Below are 18,381 nucleotides of genomic sequence, written 5' to 3' on the forward strand. Positions count from 1 at the left end.
CTATCTTATACTGCCAAGAAATTACACTATATTTTTGTGAGTTTTTGTAACATTTTAAGTTACTGTTATATTCTGTTTCTATATCTGTACATGTATAAACACATTTTAGGAATTATACTTTAATATCTTACATTGATCAGAAAACATTGTCGAGTTAAACTTTGTTATAATCATCGTTATAAACACGTTCGGCACTATATTAAAAGTAAGGCAAGTGTCACTTCCACTGACTCACTGCTAAAATAAATTTGAAAGCGTAATTTTAAAATCAAATGCTAAAAAAATAGCAATTTGTTTACCGATATTTTCGAAAAAAAATTTAAGCCATTTTAAACTATTTTAAGCCATACATTTAATTACAGAAAGACATTTAATTTACGATAAAGATTTGCCAAGAAAAACTGTTTAATACAAACTACACATTTCTACAAAAGTTTTTTCTTTGTTTAATTCGTTTCTGTGAAATTAATTTTATAAATCTCTAAACAGTTTTGTTCTTCATTCGAAATGCTTTTTAGCTTTTTGAAACCAGAGAAAACTGAATGCAACGTTTTTGCCATCTGAAAAGTTAAATTTAACACAATTTATTTCCATTAAAACGCAAAATCTGTAAATAATTACAAAACCGCAATTAATTACGAAAATAATACAACCTTCAGGGGAATTCTCTTGTCAATAATCAAAAATCTACCAATTGTGAGACAGAGAGAGACTTTTCCAAATCTTTTCATGAAGTTCAAAATCTGAAATTATTGTCAATATTTGGAAAATATTTGTTTAAATGCAATTTAAACATCATACCTTTAGCTTTTGATTTTCTCCAATGTCACATCTTGCAAATTGTCTGACATCTTGAAATGTATTTTCCATCTACAAGAAAAAGCAACTATAAACTATCTAAAGCATATGTTAATAGTGCATATAAAGTGTAATTACCGTAAAAGCTAAAGAGCACAGTATACAGCCAGCAATTATGCTAATGCAAGTGAATAGTATCATCAATAAGAGTATCAAAAATTTAATGAAATAATGAAGTTCTAAGAACAAAAACGCATAATATAGAAAACTTGTCACCCAAACGACTCCAAAGTAAACAAATCCAAATACAAAGTTATATTTAGAATTGAACTGTTGCACGAAAATCCAAAGTTCTTCATAATGCATCATTAATTCGTTTAGCTTTTCTCGTAAATCATAATCGATCTTTTTTATTAAAAGCAGCTTCCTCGACAATTGCTCAAATTCCTTATGGGAGATCAGCACTAACAATGCCACGAAGAATAAGATGTAACCGATTCCGCCAATAAGAAAACTTACATTTAAGGAGGCAAATGTAATACAGAAAAGAGCTTCCCCATGAAATTTTTGCTTCATTTCTATGTAAGGGTAAAAAAATACAGTGGCCGCAATTTGTTGCAAATCAATGGCTACTATTATAACAAAAGAAATGAGCAGAGTAACATATTGTATTAAGATGTTATTTTCGTTAATCATTTTTACTCGAAAGAATTTATTCCTTAATTGCTTATTCAAATTGAATTTGTTGCGTTTGATAAATTCGAATACAATACAATAAATGATAAATAAAACAGAAACTACTATTTTAAATAACATGGAATTTCTTTCGAATATGTCATGCCAACCAATGCATATCGCATATTCATTGATTAGTGGGATTACATGCCATATGAGAAGACTTGTAAATCCGCGTAAAGTCAGTTCGATAAATCGAATATAGATATTCTTCAATTTCGTATTTTGAAATTCTCTGTCTTTTTTTGAACATTTACAGTTACAAGTTTCAAATGCGTCCAACCCAAATATAAGAGCAGTTGTCCAACAAGGGCTGATGAAACAGCTCAGACAAACCTCTTGTAAATTCGAACTCATGCTCAGTCTGTATTCGTATCTAGGTTTTACAGAACGAAATAAAACTGTTCTTAGAAACTCTGGTTACGTAAACTCATTATCTCTGAACATTTTAAGAGTGTCATTAATAATAATAATAATGGTATATTCCAGATTAATTTTTAATGGGATAGTGAATTAAATCAATTGATTGGGTATTGGCTATCAATTTCCTTTATAAAGTTAACAATACATCAATAAACCATTGCAAATATAATTAGCTATAAAAACAGAAAATCGTATCTTAAGTGGCTTTTATGTACTTTTACATTAGGGTAAGTTATTAGACTTACATTCCTAAAACTATTCCAAACTTTTGATCTTTTTATTTCTAAAGAATCTGCAATTTTAATGATATTTTAATGCATTGATCGGTATATTACATGCTGCATATTTTGTCCTTCACAATTTAAAATTCCTTACAAATAGATGATTTAATAGCCGAGTCAATCCATTATGAGCAATATGCTCATGTTATTGGAAATGATTTGAACTTCAATCAAATGATAATATTTTAGAAGTGCTATTGTATATGTTATGTAATATTAAACAAATGCATCATCATGTTTCTTATTACACTTTCTTTATAAAAACTTTTTTTTAAAAAAATTAACTTATTCTACACTGATTGTATATACAACTAGCAAACCCCGCCACGCATTGTTGTGGCTCAAAATGTATCTATTGTAAATGTATAATACTTCCCCCGTGGGGGGGAAATTTTTCGAAAAATTTCTTCTTAGTGTACATGCTGTTGACGTACCCTATTAAAACGCAATCAAAAATGCAAAATCCCGCATCTAAAATAATATAATAGAAGCCAAGTTCTTCGCGATAAGCCTTAATTCTGTCTTTCTCCCCCGCGGGGGAATATCGAAAAATCCCTTTTTAGTGTACATTCTGTTGATGTACCCTATTAAAACGCAATCAAAAACTTAAAAAACCGCATCTAAAATAGTATAAATAGAAGCAGAGTTCTTTACCGTAAGCCTTAATCCTAACCATCTCCCTTCAGTGGAGGGAATTTCGACACGTATATTAAACAAAAACACGTGCGTATTCGAATGCAGCGTTGTGTCAAAATTTCAAAGGAATCGGTAGGAACAAACGAACATTACATTTTTATTTATATAGATAGAAGATAGATGATCCGCTTTAGTTCCCTTTCACAGAAAAGCAAACTTAGGGCGTCGTACTCGTAGCGCCATCTGTTGGACATAAAAGCCTTAACCATAGATGATATCATTTAATTTATATGAATGTTTAACGGAATAATATACAGCCTATGTCCACCCTGAGGTTCCATCCAAAATATTGGTGAAAGAATTTTTGAAATTGGATGAGTAGTTTCGGAGATTACCTGCTGCAAACAAACTTACATACATACATACATACAAACATTACCTCTTTATAATATTAGTATACATAACGCAGTTCACTATCTTGCTATTATAATTCCATCTAATGTGTGAAGAAAGTCTAATTGTGGTTAAAGAAAAACGTTTTTTAACTTTCAGGTTTAAGGCGTGAGATTTTTTAGAAGAATTAGAAAAAAATGAAGAAAATCCTGTATAGTTTTAAAAAAATACTTTACATTCTTTTATATATAAACAGATTGAGGGAAAACTAGGTTCAATCTGTGAGCATAAGTGTACGAAAATAGATTGTTTTGATATTTCTTTAATTTTCAATGAACACCATTAGGCCGGCCATTGTGGCAGCACGGTCGTATGTTTGTGTCACTAATTTTTTATAGTATTGAAATTCATCTAACACTCAATCTGAGTAAAGAACGAATTTGGTTCTCTACTCTCACTCACGCCAGTAAAGCCCACAAATCTTTCTTCCACGTTACCGTTTTCTTTCATGTAACGAAGTACAGTCGACATCTGATCTTTCTGAATGATGTCGCTTGTTTCATGTACAATTATAGCAAGAAATTTTGCGTTTTTCAATTTCCTTTTTAATTTCTCGCAATAAAACATTTCCTAAAGGTTTAAAAAGATAATTTTGAATTCTGTTCGATAAGCCAGTAAAAACCTTAGACTCCTCTAAATGTACTGTATTTTTAATGATTATGTGACGTACTTAATAAATAAACAAGTTTAACATAATTATCTCTGTTATTCGATTTAATAGATTCCCTATGCACTATAAATGCTTGTTTGTTTTGTTTTATTAAGTTATAACTAAGCACACTTGGGCTATCTTTTTATTGAATTGCCTTCCGACATGTCTTTTGCAAGCTTCACTTCAATTATTTAAATTATCAAAGCCATTTTTATTTCACGCATTAATTAATTTCATTTGAAAATAGTAGGCAAAGCCAACAAAACAATTTTTTCCTTTTTATGCATCCACAAAGCAATTTTATGTCTTCACTAGATGTTACCCGCGACTTCGTCCGCGGAGGTTTTGCAAGCAAACCCCATTTACATTCAATATTTCAATAACCATAGTAATTGTTATATAACACCTACCGCTGAAGAGAATTGCCGAGAATTAAACGAACTATTTTCAATTTGATCAATTTTCTGGAACGTTTACAATCGTTCTATAATCGAACCAATATGCAATAACAAATTCGAATTTAAAACGGTTCGAACATTTTTTAAATGCAAATAGATAACATCTCAGACATTGTTATAAATATTTTTATCAATTTAATACATCTAACTAGTCAATGAAGACTAAACGTAGTTGAAAACAAAAAATCGCATCTAAAATAGTACAGTAGAAGTCGTTCTTCCAATTACGCCTTAATCCCTCTCCCTCTCCCCCCGCGGGGATAATTTCGAAAACTCTCTTCTTAGTGTGCGTTTTCATGACGTACCCTAACTGTGTACCAAATTTCACCTCTTTAGGTTCAGCCGTTTGCTCTGGGCGATGATGAATCACCCAGTCAGTCAGTCAGTCAGTCAGTCAGTCAGGACAAGTAATTTTATATTTTTAGATTAATTTCATTGTTTCATCAAATTCGATATTCTTTATCATGCAAAGCGTTTTTCTGGCATGTTAAGCCATTGAACCCACTCACCCATTATAAACGATTATGGAATAGACGTTGTTTGTATAGGAAAAGAAAGAGAGAGAAAAATTGTTTGATATTGAGCACGTTTTACTTAATTATTTTTCAATATTTTTATATTTAATCAGTTACATTTTAACTTCTCTTACCTTTTATTATTATTAAGAAGAAAAAAAAACAATATTCAACTGAAAAGTAGTGATGATGTCTAAAGTATGCCTAGTACTACTGCTACAAGTTTAGAACTTAGAAAAAGAAATATCTTGACTTCCAAATGTGTAGTAAAAAACCAAAAAGAAACGAGAAACATTTCATTATGACATTGTCGCAATGCAAAGTTGTTATTTTTAATCATATATTAAATGAAATAGTTTAAAAATACTTTTTCTGATTCAACATGACGAATCAACTGCCACGAATAACCATGCTACTCTACTTTGTTTCATGAAATATAATGAAGATAAAGACTTAAGGAAAGAATTTTTTTGTTGCCTTGATCCACCTGCATGAACTTTTTTTTAACTCTTTTTGCTCTGTGGGCACCAAGAGAGCCTTTTTTGCAACCCAATTATGGGTGCTTCAAAAATATTTTCTAGAAGTTTGCTTTACAAAGCTGCATCATAAAATTCAATTACTGTAATAGAAATGAGTAAAGTTTCTCTTATATAATGATGTTTATTACGATGCTTTTAAAATAGTTTTCAATATATAATGGAAAATCTATAGAATTCAATAATCTAAGTGCACTAAAGTGCGAAAGCGCATTTTATGTAGTTTACTTTTTCTCAAATTACTGCATTCTTTATCGCCTCACCAACACACTAACGTTTCCACTATATTCCTGAAACTAACAAAAACGAACGTTTAGCAAGCGGTCTGTAGCTTCACAGTGCTTCAAACGTCTACTTTACAATACATACGAATGCAGAAATTAATACTTAGCGATTATTGCCTAAATAACTAAAATAGTCGAAATAACAAAGTAATAATACTTTCTATCAGTTCCACTTTTACTTAATACAATCCGTTATCAATTCACTGTACTTCTCCATTTCAGACACTCCGTTGATCAATTCCTAGTTTCGAAATTTACCCATGGCTGAGGTTCGTAGATACGAAATATGTGTTAGTTGTCTGTTGCAGCCTCACATGTTCACTGCACTAATTTACGGATGTAACTTTTTCAATCCATGCTACTATTGTCGACCGTTTCGTTATAAAAATAAATTACTGCATAAGTTCTTATGCTTTGCGGAATTTCTATATTGGCAATTCTTTTTCTTACTGCTTCTCTTGACAATACCTTCTGTAGCAGAAAACACACCTTGTTTTGGCTGGTATTCAATGGTGGATTATAACATTTTCGTCAGGATCTACTTTACCATATTATATTTGGCTCTGTCGCTCATTTTTTCTATTGTAAAACGCAATAAGCTTAATCCAATAATCATATTAATGAAATCAGATAATTTGCCAATTGAAGATTTAAACAAGTCTATTCACAAAATTAGTGTCATCATGCGCATAATCTTGTTATGTAACATTTTCATTGTACCAATTTATAATATTAAATTGGTATATCCAACGTTTGATATAACTAACGAAAACGATTTTATCATTCTCTTCTGTAGCGCGCAATTTGGGGTTTCGGTCAATTTTATTATTGGAGGAGTAATTCATTTTTCATCTTTTGTTTTATTTTTATACTTGATTATGAAGAAAGCGTTTCAAAAAGTATCAAATGATTTAATTCTACTTAATACGAACAATTCAAATTTAAGTTTAAAATTAGAAGAGATAATGGTGCAACATGCCGAATTTTGGAACTTCCTCAATCAAATCAACACAAAATTTAGTTTATTATTTGCAATATTATATTTCACAGTTCTATTAGAAACCAGTCTCGCATATTATATATTTATCTTCGCCAAATTAAGCACTATTATGAGATTCGTTACTCTCCTGATTGTCATTTTATTTTCAATCGTATGTCTTATAATGGGTTACGAATTTTCAACATTAACGTCTACGGTATTTTATCATTTTTCTTTCAAAGTTACCGATCCATTACTTCTAATATGTTTAATAATTTTCGGTGTTGTTCAGATGCAGACCTCGTTTCAAGATATCCGAAGGTTTTCTGCATGCGATTTGTCGCTCGAACAGAAACTGAAAGTGAGTTTTAGATGATCTTCCATTTATTACAACGCATAATATCTAAATGCATCTTATTCTTTTAGATTCTAAACTTCATGAAAAGATTTGGAAAAGTGTCATTATGTATATCAATGAGAGGCTACTTTAATGTTACGAAAAAGTTTCCAGTTAAGGTACATTTTCAACTTTTGAAATTTTGTATATAATAGGTCTTTTTATATATGATTAATTTGATTATTTCAGATGGGCAACGCTCTTCATTCTATATTTTCTGGTCTTTTGAAACTCAGATCTGCCACTGAAAATTAACAAATTTTACATTAGCGCAAATGACGTCGAAGTAAAAAACACTTTGTGAAATTTGATTTGACAAACTTAAAACGACGAAAGAATTCTTTCCTCTTACGTAACTCGTCGATAACCAGAAGCAAAATAAAAAACATTTTAAGTACTCAATATTTTGAAAATTTTATTTTATTTCTAATTCACCGTCACTAACATCCTATTTCTATTATACAATTGATCGAAAGACCTTTTTGTTGTCTGAAGAATTAAAGTTACTGTATAGATATCGACAACAATAAAAATCGGTGACACAGAAAAGGACACGGGCAAGATATAAGACAATTCTTATTTGCAATTCTCTACTTTTATTATTGAACGAGATTTTCTACTTTTACTTGCCTAACATGAAATATAATGCTTGGTATGAAAATACAATAATTTATAATACAAGTCACTGAAGTGTCATCAATTGCCATTGGAATTTACCGCAATATCTAACTTATAATAAATTATTATTCTTGAAAATACATTCACTTGTAAAATTAATTTAAATGCATGCATTTAAATTCACCAATTTTAATTCACAAATTAAATTCACAAATTTAATATTCACCAATATTTGTATTATGATAATTACATCATTCCGAATACAGTAGAGCGTNACCAATGGCGCTCAGAAATGTGGAAAATTTCTCTAATTGCTAAAAAATGTGTTTGTTTTAGGTTCCCACTGTAGGTTTTTAACTGAGAAGACCTTAAAACAGGATATCTGTGTAAGATAACTCAACACTTAAACATTAGAAACGCAAAATCGGTGACACAGAAAAGGACACGGGCAAGATATAAGACAATTCTTATTTGCAATTCTCTACTTTTATTATTGAACAAGATTTTCTACTTTTGCTTACCTAACATGAAATATAATGCTTGGTATGAAAATACAATAATTTATAATATAAGTCACTGAAGTGTCATCAATTTCCATTAAAATTTACTGCAATATCTAACTTATAATTAATTATTATTCTTCAAAATACATTCACTTGTAAAATTAATTTAAATGCATGTACTAGTATATTCACCAATATTTGTATTATGATAATTACATCATTCCGAATTTTAACATATTTATATTATATAATTGATCGCTGATTAGTAAAAATAAAATAATTGCATACAGTTATGCAAGTACGGTACACTTACTATCATTTTGTTCTAATTATTCCTTCTGTGTTGTTATATTTACGTGAACTGTTTGTTTATACACACTTTATATAATATTCAAACTCATCCGTGATGTACGCTCTTCCGAGACGTAAACGGTATAAATTAGAGCGTGAGGAACGGATTAATTTATAATCTAGTCGTCACCAGATGGCAGCAAGTTAGCCTTCAATGTTAACACTAGACTCACGAACCATTTTCATAGCATTGTTTAAACTTACGTGAATATAGCGGTAAAAAAAGAAATAAATGTTTAACAAAAGATACGAATTGTTAATGCAAACACAAGCGNTTATTTGTCATATTTTATAGAAATGAGTAAACATTCACCCTAATATAGTAATATTTATTAAATTTTTCACTACATAATAATAAATCTTCTTCAACGTTAACACTATACTCACGAACCATTTTCATAGCATTGTTTAAACTTACGTGAATATAGCGGGGAAAAAGAAATAAATGTTTAACAAAAGATACGAATTGTTAATGCAAACACAAGCGGCAATTTGTGCTATTGAGTGGGTTTGTTTCTCGTGTTAAAAATATTTTGTATTTCTTTTGAGTCTTTCATAAAATAGGCCTAGTTAGATAATTCATCTCATTTGAATTATTAGATTTTCTAGCTTTTCTTATTATCTGAATAGCATAAAATTATATAGAAAGTTATATATTTTATTGTATGCTCCACATGTTAGATTTTTGAGTAGGGAAATGCAACACTTTTACGAACTGGCAAAGAAAAGATGCCAAAGTGGCCCTGGCGGTGTCGAAGTTTGGAGTATTTGGCAAGAGAAAAGACTCTCTATGAGAAATTAGCCCCTATTTAGGTGAATAAAATGTGGAAAACGCCAAGCGGCCAGCCAATTGGTCAGACACAAAATCATCTGTGTGCAATAGTTTTAGCCACTCGTCCACTCGTAGGCGTTCCACATAATTATATTTAAGAAACAATCTGATCTTTATTGATTTTAACCGAACCCTTATACAGGGCATATTAGGAATTTAGGCATATTATTTCCTTTCCGCACCTCTTTAAAGATTTCTGAATCCGCTATTGTACTTACTCGTATGTGTCAATGTTTTTTACTCTCTATCTTTAAGGCATAGAAGGGCTTCCTTCTCTAGGTTCATCGCGTGTTCGGTTATGCCCACAATGGTTGAGTGATGAGGGAATATACCCAATACATTCAGAAGAGATCATTCTAAAGATTCTTTGTTGTTTCTTGTCCAGATTGGATTCCGGGTCCCCAAAACAGTAGGCTGACACCTTAACCATTCGGACTACAAGGCCGATTACAAAAATACATTCACAATAATTTGTAAGTTATATTAGGAAATATTCTTATCAAGTCTGGCGCATTAAACTGTGTTAGATTTAAATTAATTTTTAAAAATTGTCGTGTAACACGTAACTCATTTTATTAGCGGTTAATTAATTCACCACCTGGATGTACTTACGACGTGTGATCACATAACATCAGTCGTGTTAGCTTCTATTTATATGTGCATTCAATTAAATAGCAACCATATTCTATGACTTGTAATTGACTGTAGAATAAGAAAACCATAAAGTATTTTGCCTATATACGGAGACACTAAAATATCCTGTTTTAGTTGCATAAGTAATTTAAATACAAATTTATTTTCTTGTAAGTGAGAAACTTTACGGAAATAATATTTAAGAGTTACACAAATATAAATATGCAAGTCATTTCCCTCTTCCTCCTCACAATCCAGTTTAGTGTAAGCTAGGAGGCAGTCAACACAAAACATCTCATCTTCCCTTTCAGTCTGTCTTCTATTCAGTCTGCATTCTATGTCTGAAATTATATCTAAAACCAATGGCGCTCAGAAATGTGGAAAATTTCTCTAATTGCTAAAAAATGTGTTTGTTTTAGGTTCCCACTGTAGGTTTTTAACTGAGAAGACCTTAAAACAGGATATCTGTGTAAGATAACTCAACACTTAAACATTAGAAACGCAAACTTCTAAAAATATCTAACTTAAATCGAAAAAGTGTTCAAATTCAAGGTAAAGAAATATTCAAGATAAACAGTATCATATACGTGTAATAATGGAGAGATTTGTCCGGTTCTACGTCAAAGTGTTCAAGATGTAGAGATTTCCAAAACATAAGGATGTCAAAAATGACATGTTTTAGTATAACACGCTTATCTGCAGCACATGTAATGCGATTAGACTACTCTTCACACCTTTAAACATAAAAGATTTATAGATTAATTACAATCTTCGTTTATACACAAAACATATAACATAATTGTCGTGCAATCATCGAAAATAAGATATTTGATAAGTACAATTAATATATATTTTGTTTTCAATATACGTACCTTTATTATTACATTTCATGCAATATTCTTAAAATTATAGTAGAATATTGAAGATCGACAATATATGCAAGTGAAAGCATAGGACAGTAGGAAGGTTAATCTGTGGTTGGAAGAACTTTATTTATATCCGAAAACAGTATATCATACACTAACGTTGTTAATACGTTAATATTGTTCATTTCTCTGCCAAACTACAAAACGAAAATTCTAGAAAACATAGCAAAAACACAATGTATAAAGAGCAATTATTTATTCTGATATCGTCACAATGGCGGCTGCAATTTTTAATCATATTTTTAATTTATTTCATTTAAAACATACGCTTTTCACCTCAAATTAACAATAGCTTGACCCTGTACATCATACTTTACCTTTAACATAAAGTCATCTGTCTAACATCTTTCAGGAGAAAATGTTTGAATTAAAATAACGTCCTTCGGTTTGCTTCGCAAGTTCCTATATATGATTAATTGTAACCTGCTGTTCGTACGACTTCTAACCTGTTCAAGACTTTCATCTATCTAACTCCGTTTTCAAATTAAAAAAAGACAGTCAAACCGATCACAGTGGGAATTTACAAGTCTACAATTTTTTAAATTGCAGCCCAAAAAGAAACAGTCGATACATCATTCTAAATCAGCAAACTGGTAAACATAAATAACACCATTCATACAAATAAAAATAAATTCCAATAAGGAAAGCGATATTAAATTTGAACACAGAAAAATACCAGCACGAGGTAATATTAATAAAAACTTAGCAGAACATGCAGGAAAATATTTACAAATAGAGTAAGAAAAACTATTCCAAAAATATTTAAAAAAAACAATATATAAGGAGAAGAAAATTATGAATATTTACTCGTTAGACAAATATTTAAAAGAGACAGAGGTAAAGCAGAAAACTAATTAGTTATTTGTCATATTTTATAGAAATGAGTAAACATTCACCCTAATATAGTAATATTTATTAAATTTTTCACTACATAATAATAAATCTATAAAAGTTAATTAACTAACAAGTAAGTATACTAACTAAAGTAGTTTCAGTCTAATTAAGGAATTTTTACATTTTTGACTCTTACTCCAATTAATGCATTTCGATTAACTGAATACATACATTATATTCCTGAAACATTAACAAAAGTGGACGTTACTTACATGTATTTGTTCTTAATTAAGTAAGAACGATTGTATAATTAACTGCAAGAATTGACGTAACAAACTAATAATAATTTCTACCAATTCCAGTTTTAGTAACATACAATTATCTCTTTATCCATTTCAGATAATTCAGAGATCTGTTTCTAGTTCGGAAAATTTACCCATGGCTGAGATTCGAAGATACGAAATGTGTGTTNAATAAATATATTGAAAAATATAAAAACAATAAAAAATTATACTTCAGAACTTAATTTAGTATCAAAAACGTAAAATATTTGAGTATCCGAAGACATAGCCAAAGATTGCAACGCCACAGCACTGGCGAAAATTTTAATTTGCCAACTGGAATTCTTTCGGATGATTGACTTTCGGATAATCGACGCTCTACTGTATTAACATATTTATGTTATAATTGATCGCTGATTACTGAAAATAAAATAATTGCATACAGTTATGCAAGTACGGTACACTTACTATCACGGTTTTTTCTAATTATTCTCTCTGTGTTGTTATATTTACGTGAACTGTTTGTTTATACACACTTTATATAATATTCAAACTCATCCGTGATGTACGCTCTTCCGAGACGTAAACGGTATAAATTAGAGCGTGAGGAACGGATTAATTTATAATCTAGTCGTCACCAGATGGCAGCAAGTTAGCCTTCAATGTTAACACTAGACTCACGAACCATTTTCATAGCATTGTTTAAACTTACGTGAATATAGCGGTAAAAAAAGAAATAAATGTTTAACAAAAGATACGAATTGTTAATGCAAACACAAGCGGCAATTTGTGCTATTGAGTGGGTTTGTTTCTCGTGTTAAAAATATTTTGTATTTCTTTTGAGTCTTTCATAAAATAGGCCTAGTTAGATAATTCATCTCATTTGAATTATTAGATTTTCTAGCTTTTCTTATTATCTGAATAGCATAAAATTATATAGAAAGTTATATATTTTATTGTATGCTCCACATGTTAGATTTTTGAGTAGGGAAATGCAACACTTTTACGAACTGGCAAAGAAAAGATGCCAAAATGGCCCTGGCGGTATCGAAGTTTGGAGTATTTGGCAAGAGAAAATACTCTCTATGAGAAATTAGCCCCTATTTAGGTGAATAAAATGTGGAAAACGCCAAGCGGCCAGCCAATTGATCAGGCACAAACTCATCTTTGTGCAATAGTTTTAGCCACTCGTTCACTCGTAGGCGTTCTACATAATTATATATAAGAAACAATCTGATCTTTATTGATTTTAACCGAAAACTTATGCAGGGGCGAATTTAGGCATATTATTCCTTTCTGCACCTCTTTAAAGATTTCTGTATCCGCTATTGTACTTACTCGTATGTGTCAATTTTTTTTACTCTCTATCTTTAGGGCATTACGGGGGCTTCCTTCTCTAGGTTCATCGCGTGTTCGGTTATGCCCACAATGGTTGAGTGATGAGGGAATATATCCAATACATTCAGAAGAGATCATTCTAAAGATTCTTTGTTGTTTCTTGTCCAGATTGGATTCCGGGTCCCCAAAACAGTAGGCTGACACCTTAACCATTCGGACTACAAGGCCGATTACAAAAATACATTCACAATAATTTGTAAGTTATATTAGGAAATATTCTTATCAAGTCTGGCGCATTAAACTGTGTTAGATTTAAATTAATTTTTAAAAATTGTCGTGTAACACGTAACTCATTTTATTAGCGGTTAATTAATTCACCACCTGGATGTACTTACGACGTGTGATCACATAACATCAGTCGTGTTAGCTTCTATTTATATGTGCATTCAATTAAATAGCAACCATATTCTATGACTTGTAATTGACTGTAGAATAAGAAAACCATAAAGTATTTTGCCTATATACGGAGACACTAAAATATCCTGTTTTAGTTGCATAAGTAATTTAAATACAAATTTATTTTCTTGTAAGTGAGAAACTTTACGGAAATAATATTTAAGAGTTACACAAATATAAATATGCAAGTCATTTCCCTCTTCCTCCTCACAATCCAGTTTAGTGTAAGCTAGGAGGCAGTCAACACAAAACATCTCATCTTCCCTTTCAGTCTGTCTTCTATTCAGTCTGCATTCTATGTCTGAAATTATATCTAAAACCAATGGCGCTCAGAAATGTGGAAAATTTCTCTAATTGCTAAAAAATGTGTTTGTTTTAGGTTCCCACTGTAGGTTTTTAACTGAGAAGACCTTAAAACAGGATATCTGTGTAAGATAACTCAACACTTAAACATTAGAAACGCAAACTTCTAAAAATATCTAACTTAAATCGAAAAAGTGTTCAAATTCAAGGTAAAGAAATATTCAAGATAAACAGTATCATATACGTGTAATAATGGAGAGATTTGTCCGGTTCTACGTCAAAGTGTTCAAGATGTAGAGATTTCCAAAACATAAGGATGTCAAAAATGACATGTTTTAGTATAACACGCTTATCTGCAGCACATGTAATGCGATTAGACTACTCTTCACACCTTTAAACATAAAAGATTTATAGATTAATTACAATCTTCGTTTATACACAAAACATATAACATAATTGTCGTGCAATCATCGAAAATAAGATATTTGATAAGTACAATTAATATATATTTTGTTTTCAATATACGTACCTTTATTATTACATTTCATGCAATATTCTTAAAATTATAGTAGAATATTGAAGATCGACAATATATGCAAGTGAAAGCATAGGACAGTAGGAAGGTTAATCTGTGGTTGGAAGAACTTTATTTATATCCGAAAACAGTATATCATACACTAACGTTGTTAATACGTTAATATTGTTCATTTCTCTGCCAAACTACAAAACGAAAATTCTAGAAAACATAGCAAAAACACAATGTATAAAGAGCAATTATTTATTCTGATATCGTCACAATGGCGGCTGCAATTTTTAATCATATTTTTAATTTATTTCATTTAAAACATACGCTTTTCACCTCAAATTAACAATAGCTTGACCCTGTACATCATACTTTACCTTTAACATAAAGTCATCTGTCTAACATCTTTCAGGAGAAAATGTTTGAATTAAAATAACGTCCTTCGGTTTGCTTCGCAAGTTCCTATATATGATTAATTGTAACCTGCTGTTCGTACGACTTCTAACCTGTTCAAGACTTTCATCTATCTAACTCCGTTTTCAAATTAAAAAAAGACAGTCAAACCGATCACAGTGGGAATTTACAAGTCTACAATTTTTTAAATTGCAGCCCAAAAAGAAACAGTCGATACATCATTCTAAATCAGCAAACTGGTAAACATAAATAACACCATTCATACAAATAAAAATAAATTCCAATAAGGAAAGCGATATTAAATTTGAACACAGAAAAATACCAGCACGAGGTAATATTAATAAAAACTTAGCAGAACATGCAGGAAAATATTTACAAATAGAGTAAGAAAAACTATTCCAAAAATATTTAAAAAAAACAATATATAAGGAGAAGAAAATTATGAATATTTACTCGTTAGACAAATATTTAAAAGAGACAGAGGTAAAGCAGAAAACTAATTAGTTATTTGTCATATTTTATAGAAATGAGTAAACATTCACCCTAATATAGTAATATTTATTAAATTTTTCACTACATAATAATAAATCTATAAAAGTTAATTAACTAACAAATAAGTATACTAACTAAAGTAGTTTCAGTCTAATTAAGGAATTTTTACATTTTTGACTCTTACTCCAATTAATGCATTTCGATTAACTGAATACATACATTATATTCCTGAAACATTAACAAAAGTGGACGTTACTTACATGTATTTGTTCTTAATTAAGTAAGAACGATTGTATAATTAACTGCAAGAATTGACGTAACAAACTAATAATAATTTCTACCAATTCCAGTTTTAGTAACATACAATTATCTCTTTATCCATTTCAGATAATTCAGAGATCTGTTTCTAGTTCGGAAAATTTACCCATGGCTGAGATTCGAAGATACGAAATGTGTGTTAGTTGTCTGTTGCAGCCTCACCTGTCCACTGCACTAATTTACGGATGGAACTTTTTCGCTCCATGCTACTATCGTCGACCCTTTCATTATGAACATAAATTACTGCATATGTTCTTATCCTTTGCGGAGTTCGTAAATTGGCAATTCTTTTTCTTACTACTTCTCATGACAATACCTTCTGTAGCAGAAAACACACCTTGCTTTGGCTGGTATTCAGTAGTGGATTATAACATTTTCGTCAGGATCTGCTTTACAATAATATTTTTGGCTATGTCGCTCACTTTTTCTGTTATAAAAAGCAAAAAAATAAATTCGATAATTGTATTAATAAAGCCAGGAAATCTGCCAATTGAAGGTTTAAACAAGTCTATTCACAAAATTAGTGTCATCATGCGAATAATTTTGCTTTCTTTCACTTGTGCACTGCCAATTTTCAATATCTATGTCACATATCCAGCATTAAATACAACTAACAAAAATGATTTTATCATTCTCTTCTGTATCGTGGAATTTGGGATTTCGATCAATTTTATTATTGGAGGAATAATTCATTTTTCATTTTTATTTTTATTTTCATACTTGATTATGAAAAAAGCGTTTCAAAAACTATCAAACGATTTAATTCTACTTAATATGAACAGTTCGAATTTAAATTTAAAATTAGAAGAGGTAATGATGCAACATGCCGAATTTTGGAACTTCGTCAATCAAATAAACACAAAATTTAGTTTATTTTCTGTAACAGTTTATTTCACAGTTCTATTAGAAACAAGTCTGTTATATTATATATTTATCTTAACCGAATTAAACACTATTATGAGATTCATCGTTCTGATGTTTGTCATTTTACTTAAAATCGTATGTCTTATCATGGGTTACGAAGGTTCAACATTAACGTCTACGGTATTTTATCATTTCTGTTTCAAAGTTACCGATCAGTTGCTTTTAATATATTTAATAATTTTCGGTGTTTTTCAGATGCAGACCTCGTTTCAAGATATCCGAAGGTTTTCTGCATGCGATTTGTCTTTCGAACAAAAACTGAAAGTGAGTTTTAGATTATCTTTCATTTATTATAACGCATAATATCGAAATGTATTTTATTCTTTTAGATTCTAAACTTTATGAAGAGATTTGGGAAAGTTTCATTATGTATATCAATAAGAGGCTACTTTAATGTTACGAAAAAGTTTCCAGTTAAGGTACTTTTTTACCTTTTGAAATTTTGTATGTACTTGGTCTTTTTATACATGCTTAATGTTATTCTTTCAGATGGGCAACGCTCTTCATTCTATATTTTCTGGTCTTTTGAAACTCAGATCTGCTACTGAAAATTAACAAATTTTACATTAGCGCAAATGACGTCGAAGTAAAAAAACTTTGTGAAATTTGATTTGACAAACTTAAAACGACGAAAGAATTCTTTCCTCTTACGTAACTCGTCGATAACCAGAAGCAAAATAAAAAACATTTTAAGTACTCAATATTTTGAAAATTTTATTTTATTTCTAATTCACCGTCACTAACATCCTATTTCTATTATACAATTGATCGAAGGACCTTTTTGTTGTCTGAAGAATTAAAGTTACTGTATTGATATCGACAACAATAAAAATCGGTGACACAGAAAAGGACACGGGCAAGATATAAGACAATTCTTATTTGCAATTCTCTACTTTTATTATTGAACGAGATTTTCTACTTTTACTTGCCTAACATGAAATATAATGCTTGGTATGAAAATACAATAATTTATAATACAAGTCACTGAAGTGTCATCAATTGCCATTGGAATTTACCGCAATATCTAACTTATAATAAATTATTATTCTTGAAAATACATTCACTTGTAAAATTAATTTAAATGCATGCATTTAAATTCACCAATTTTAATTCACAAATTAAATTCACAAATTTAATATTCACCAATATTTGTATTATGATAATTACATCATTCCGAATACAGTAGAGCGTCGTTTATCCGAATCAATTGGGGACTGGAGTCATTCGGATAACTTATTTTTCGGATAACCGATTATGTACGAAAAAATATATTAACCTATCCCGTGTTGAAATTTTTCTACGTTGTGTGTCGCTTCGCGTTGAATTTTCATCGTTGTTAAGCCTAACGAAGACTATTGTATCGTTAAAAATTATTTTTTTATTTTGTACAAACAAAATAAATATATTGAAAAATATAAAAACAATAAAAAATTATACTTCAGAAGTTAATTTAGTATCAAAAACGTAAAATATTTGAGTAGCCGAAGA

The 18,381-nt window shown here is 30.2% G+C and overlaps 2 protein-coding genes and 1 long non-coding RNA gene across 3 annotated transcripts in view; 2 read left to right on the plus strand and 1 right to left on the minus strand.

The window, feature by feature from the left end:
- Positions 1-295: 295 nt before the first annotated feature.
- The window catches only part of LOC111631212, a 35,771-nt gene continuing 17,685 nt past the window's right edge, over positions 296-18,381 (minus strand). The window contains exons 2-4 of the long non-coding RNA XR_002757659.1: positions 802-870; positions 654-743; positions 296-560 (exon numbers count right to left, since the gene is read on the minus strand). This is a non-coding gene — a long non-coding RNA (uncharacterized LOC111631212). The remainder of the gene's footprint in view (positions 561-653; positions 744-801; positions 871-18,381) is intronic.
- On the plus strand, positions 6,647-7,613 carry LOC111631209. Its single transcript, XM_023375413.1, has 4 exons — positions 6,647-6,967; positions 7,043-7,111; positions 7,177-7,266; positions 7,337-7,613. Exons 1-4 carry the CDS (start codon positions 6,650-6,652, stop codon positions 7,400-7,402), a joined length of 543 nt encoding a protein of 180 aa, XP_023231181.1. The 5' UTR covers positions 6,647-6,649; the 3' UTR covers positions 7,403-7,613.
- Positions 16,790-17,478, plus strand: LOC111631211. Its single transcript, XM_023375415.1, has 4 exons — positions 16,790-17,013; positions 17,089-17,157; positions 17,223-17,312; positions 17,383-17,478. Exons 1-4 carry the CDS (start codon positions 16,927-16,929, stop codon positions 17,446-17,448), a joined length of 312 nt encoding a protein of 103 aa, XP_023231183.1. The 5' UTR covers positions 16,790-16,926; the 3' UTR covers positions 17,449-17,478.

Source organism: Centruroides sculpturatus, unplaced genomic scaffold, assembly GCF_000671375.1.
Source record: "Centruroides sculpturatus isolate CEXI.00-Female unplaced genomic scaffold, Cexi_2.0 scaffold602, whole genome shotgun sequence".
Taxonomy (NCBI): Eukaryota; Metazoa; Arthropoda; class Arachnida; order Scorpiones; family Buthidae; genus Centruroides; species Centruroides sculpturatus.

Bases quoted from the DNA above. Each gene is read 5' to 3' on its own strand.
- LOC111631211 (XM_023375415.1), top strand. From the start codon at position 16,927: ATGAGATTCATCGTTCTGATGTTTGTCATTTTACTTAAAATCGTATGT. The intron at 17,014-17,088 runs GTATTTTATCAT...GGTGTTTTTCAG, and splicing joins GTTCAACATTAACGTCTACG to ATGCAGACCTCGTTTCAAGA. The intron at 17,313-17,382 runs GTACTTTTTTAC...TTATTCTTTCAG, and splicing joins CGAAAAAGTTTCCAGTTAAG to ATGGGCAACGCTCTTCATTC.
- LOC111631209 (XM_023375413.1), top strand. From the start codon at position 6,650: ATGAAGAAAGCGTTTCAAAAAGTATCAAATGATTTAATTCTACTTAAT. The intron at 6,968-7,042 runs GTATTTTATCAT...GGTGTTGTTCAG, and splicing joins TTTCAACATTAACGTCTACG to ATGCAGACCTCGTTTCAAGA. The intron at 7,112-7,176 runs GTGAGTTTTAGA...TTATTCTTTTAG, and splicing joins CGCTCGAACAGAAACTGAAA to ATTCTAAACTTCATGAAAAG.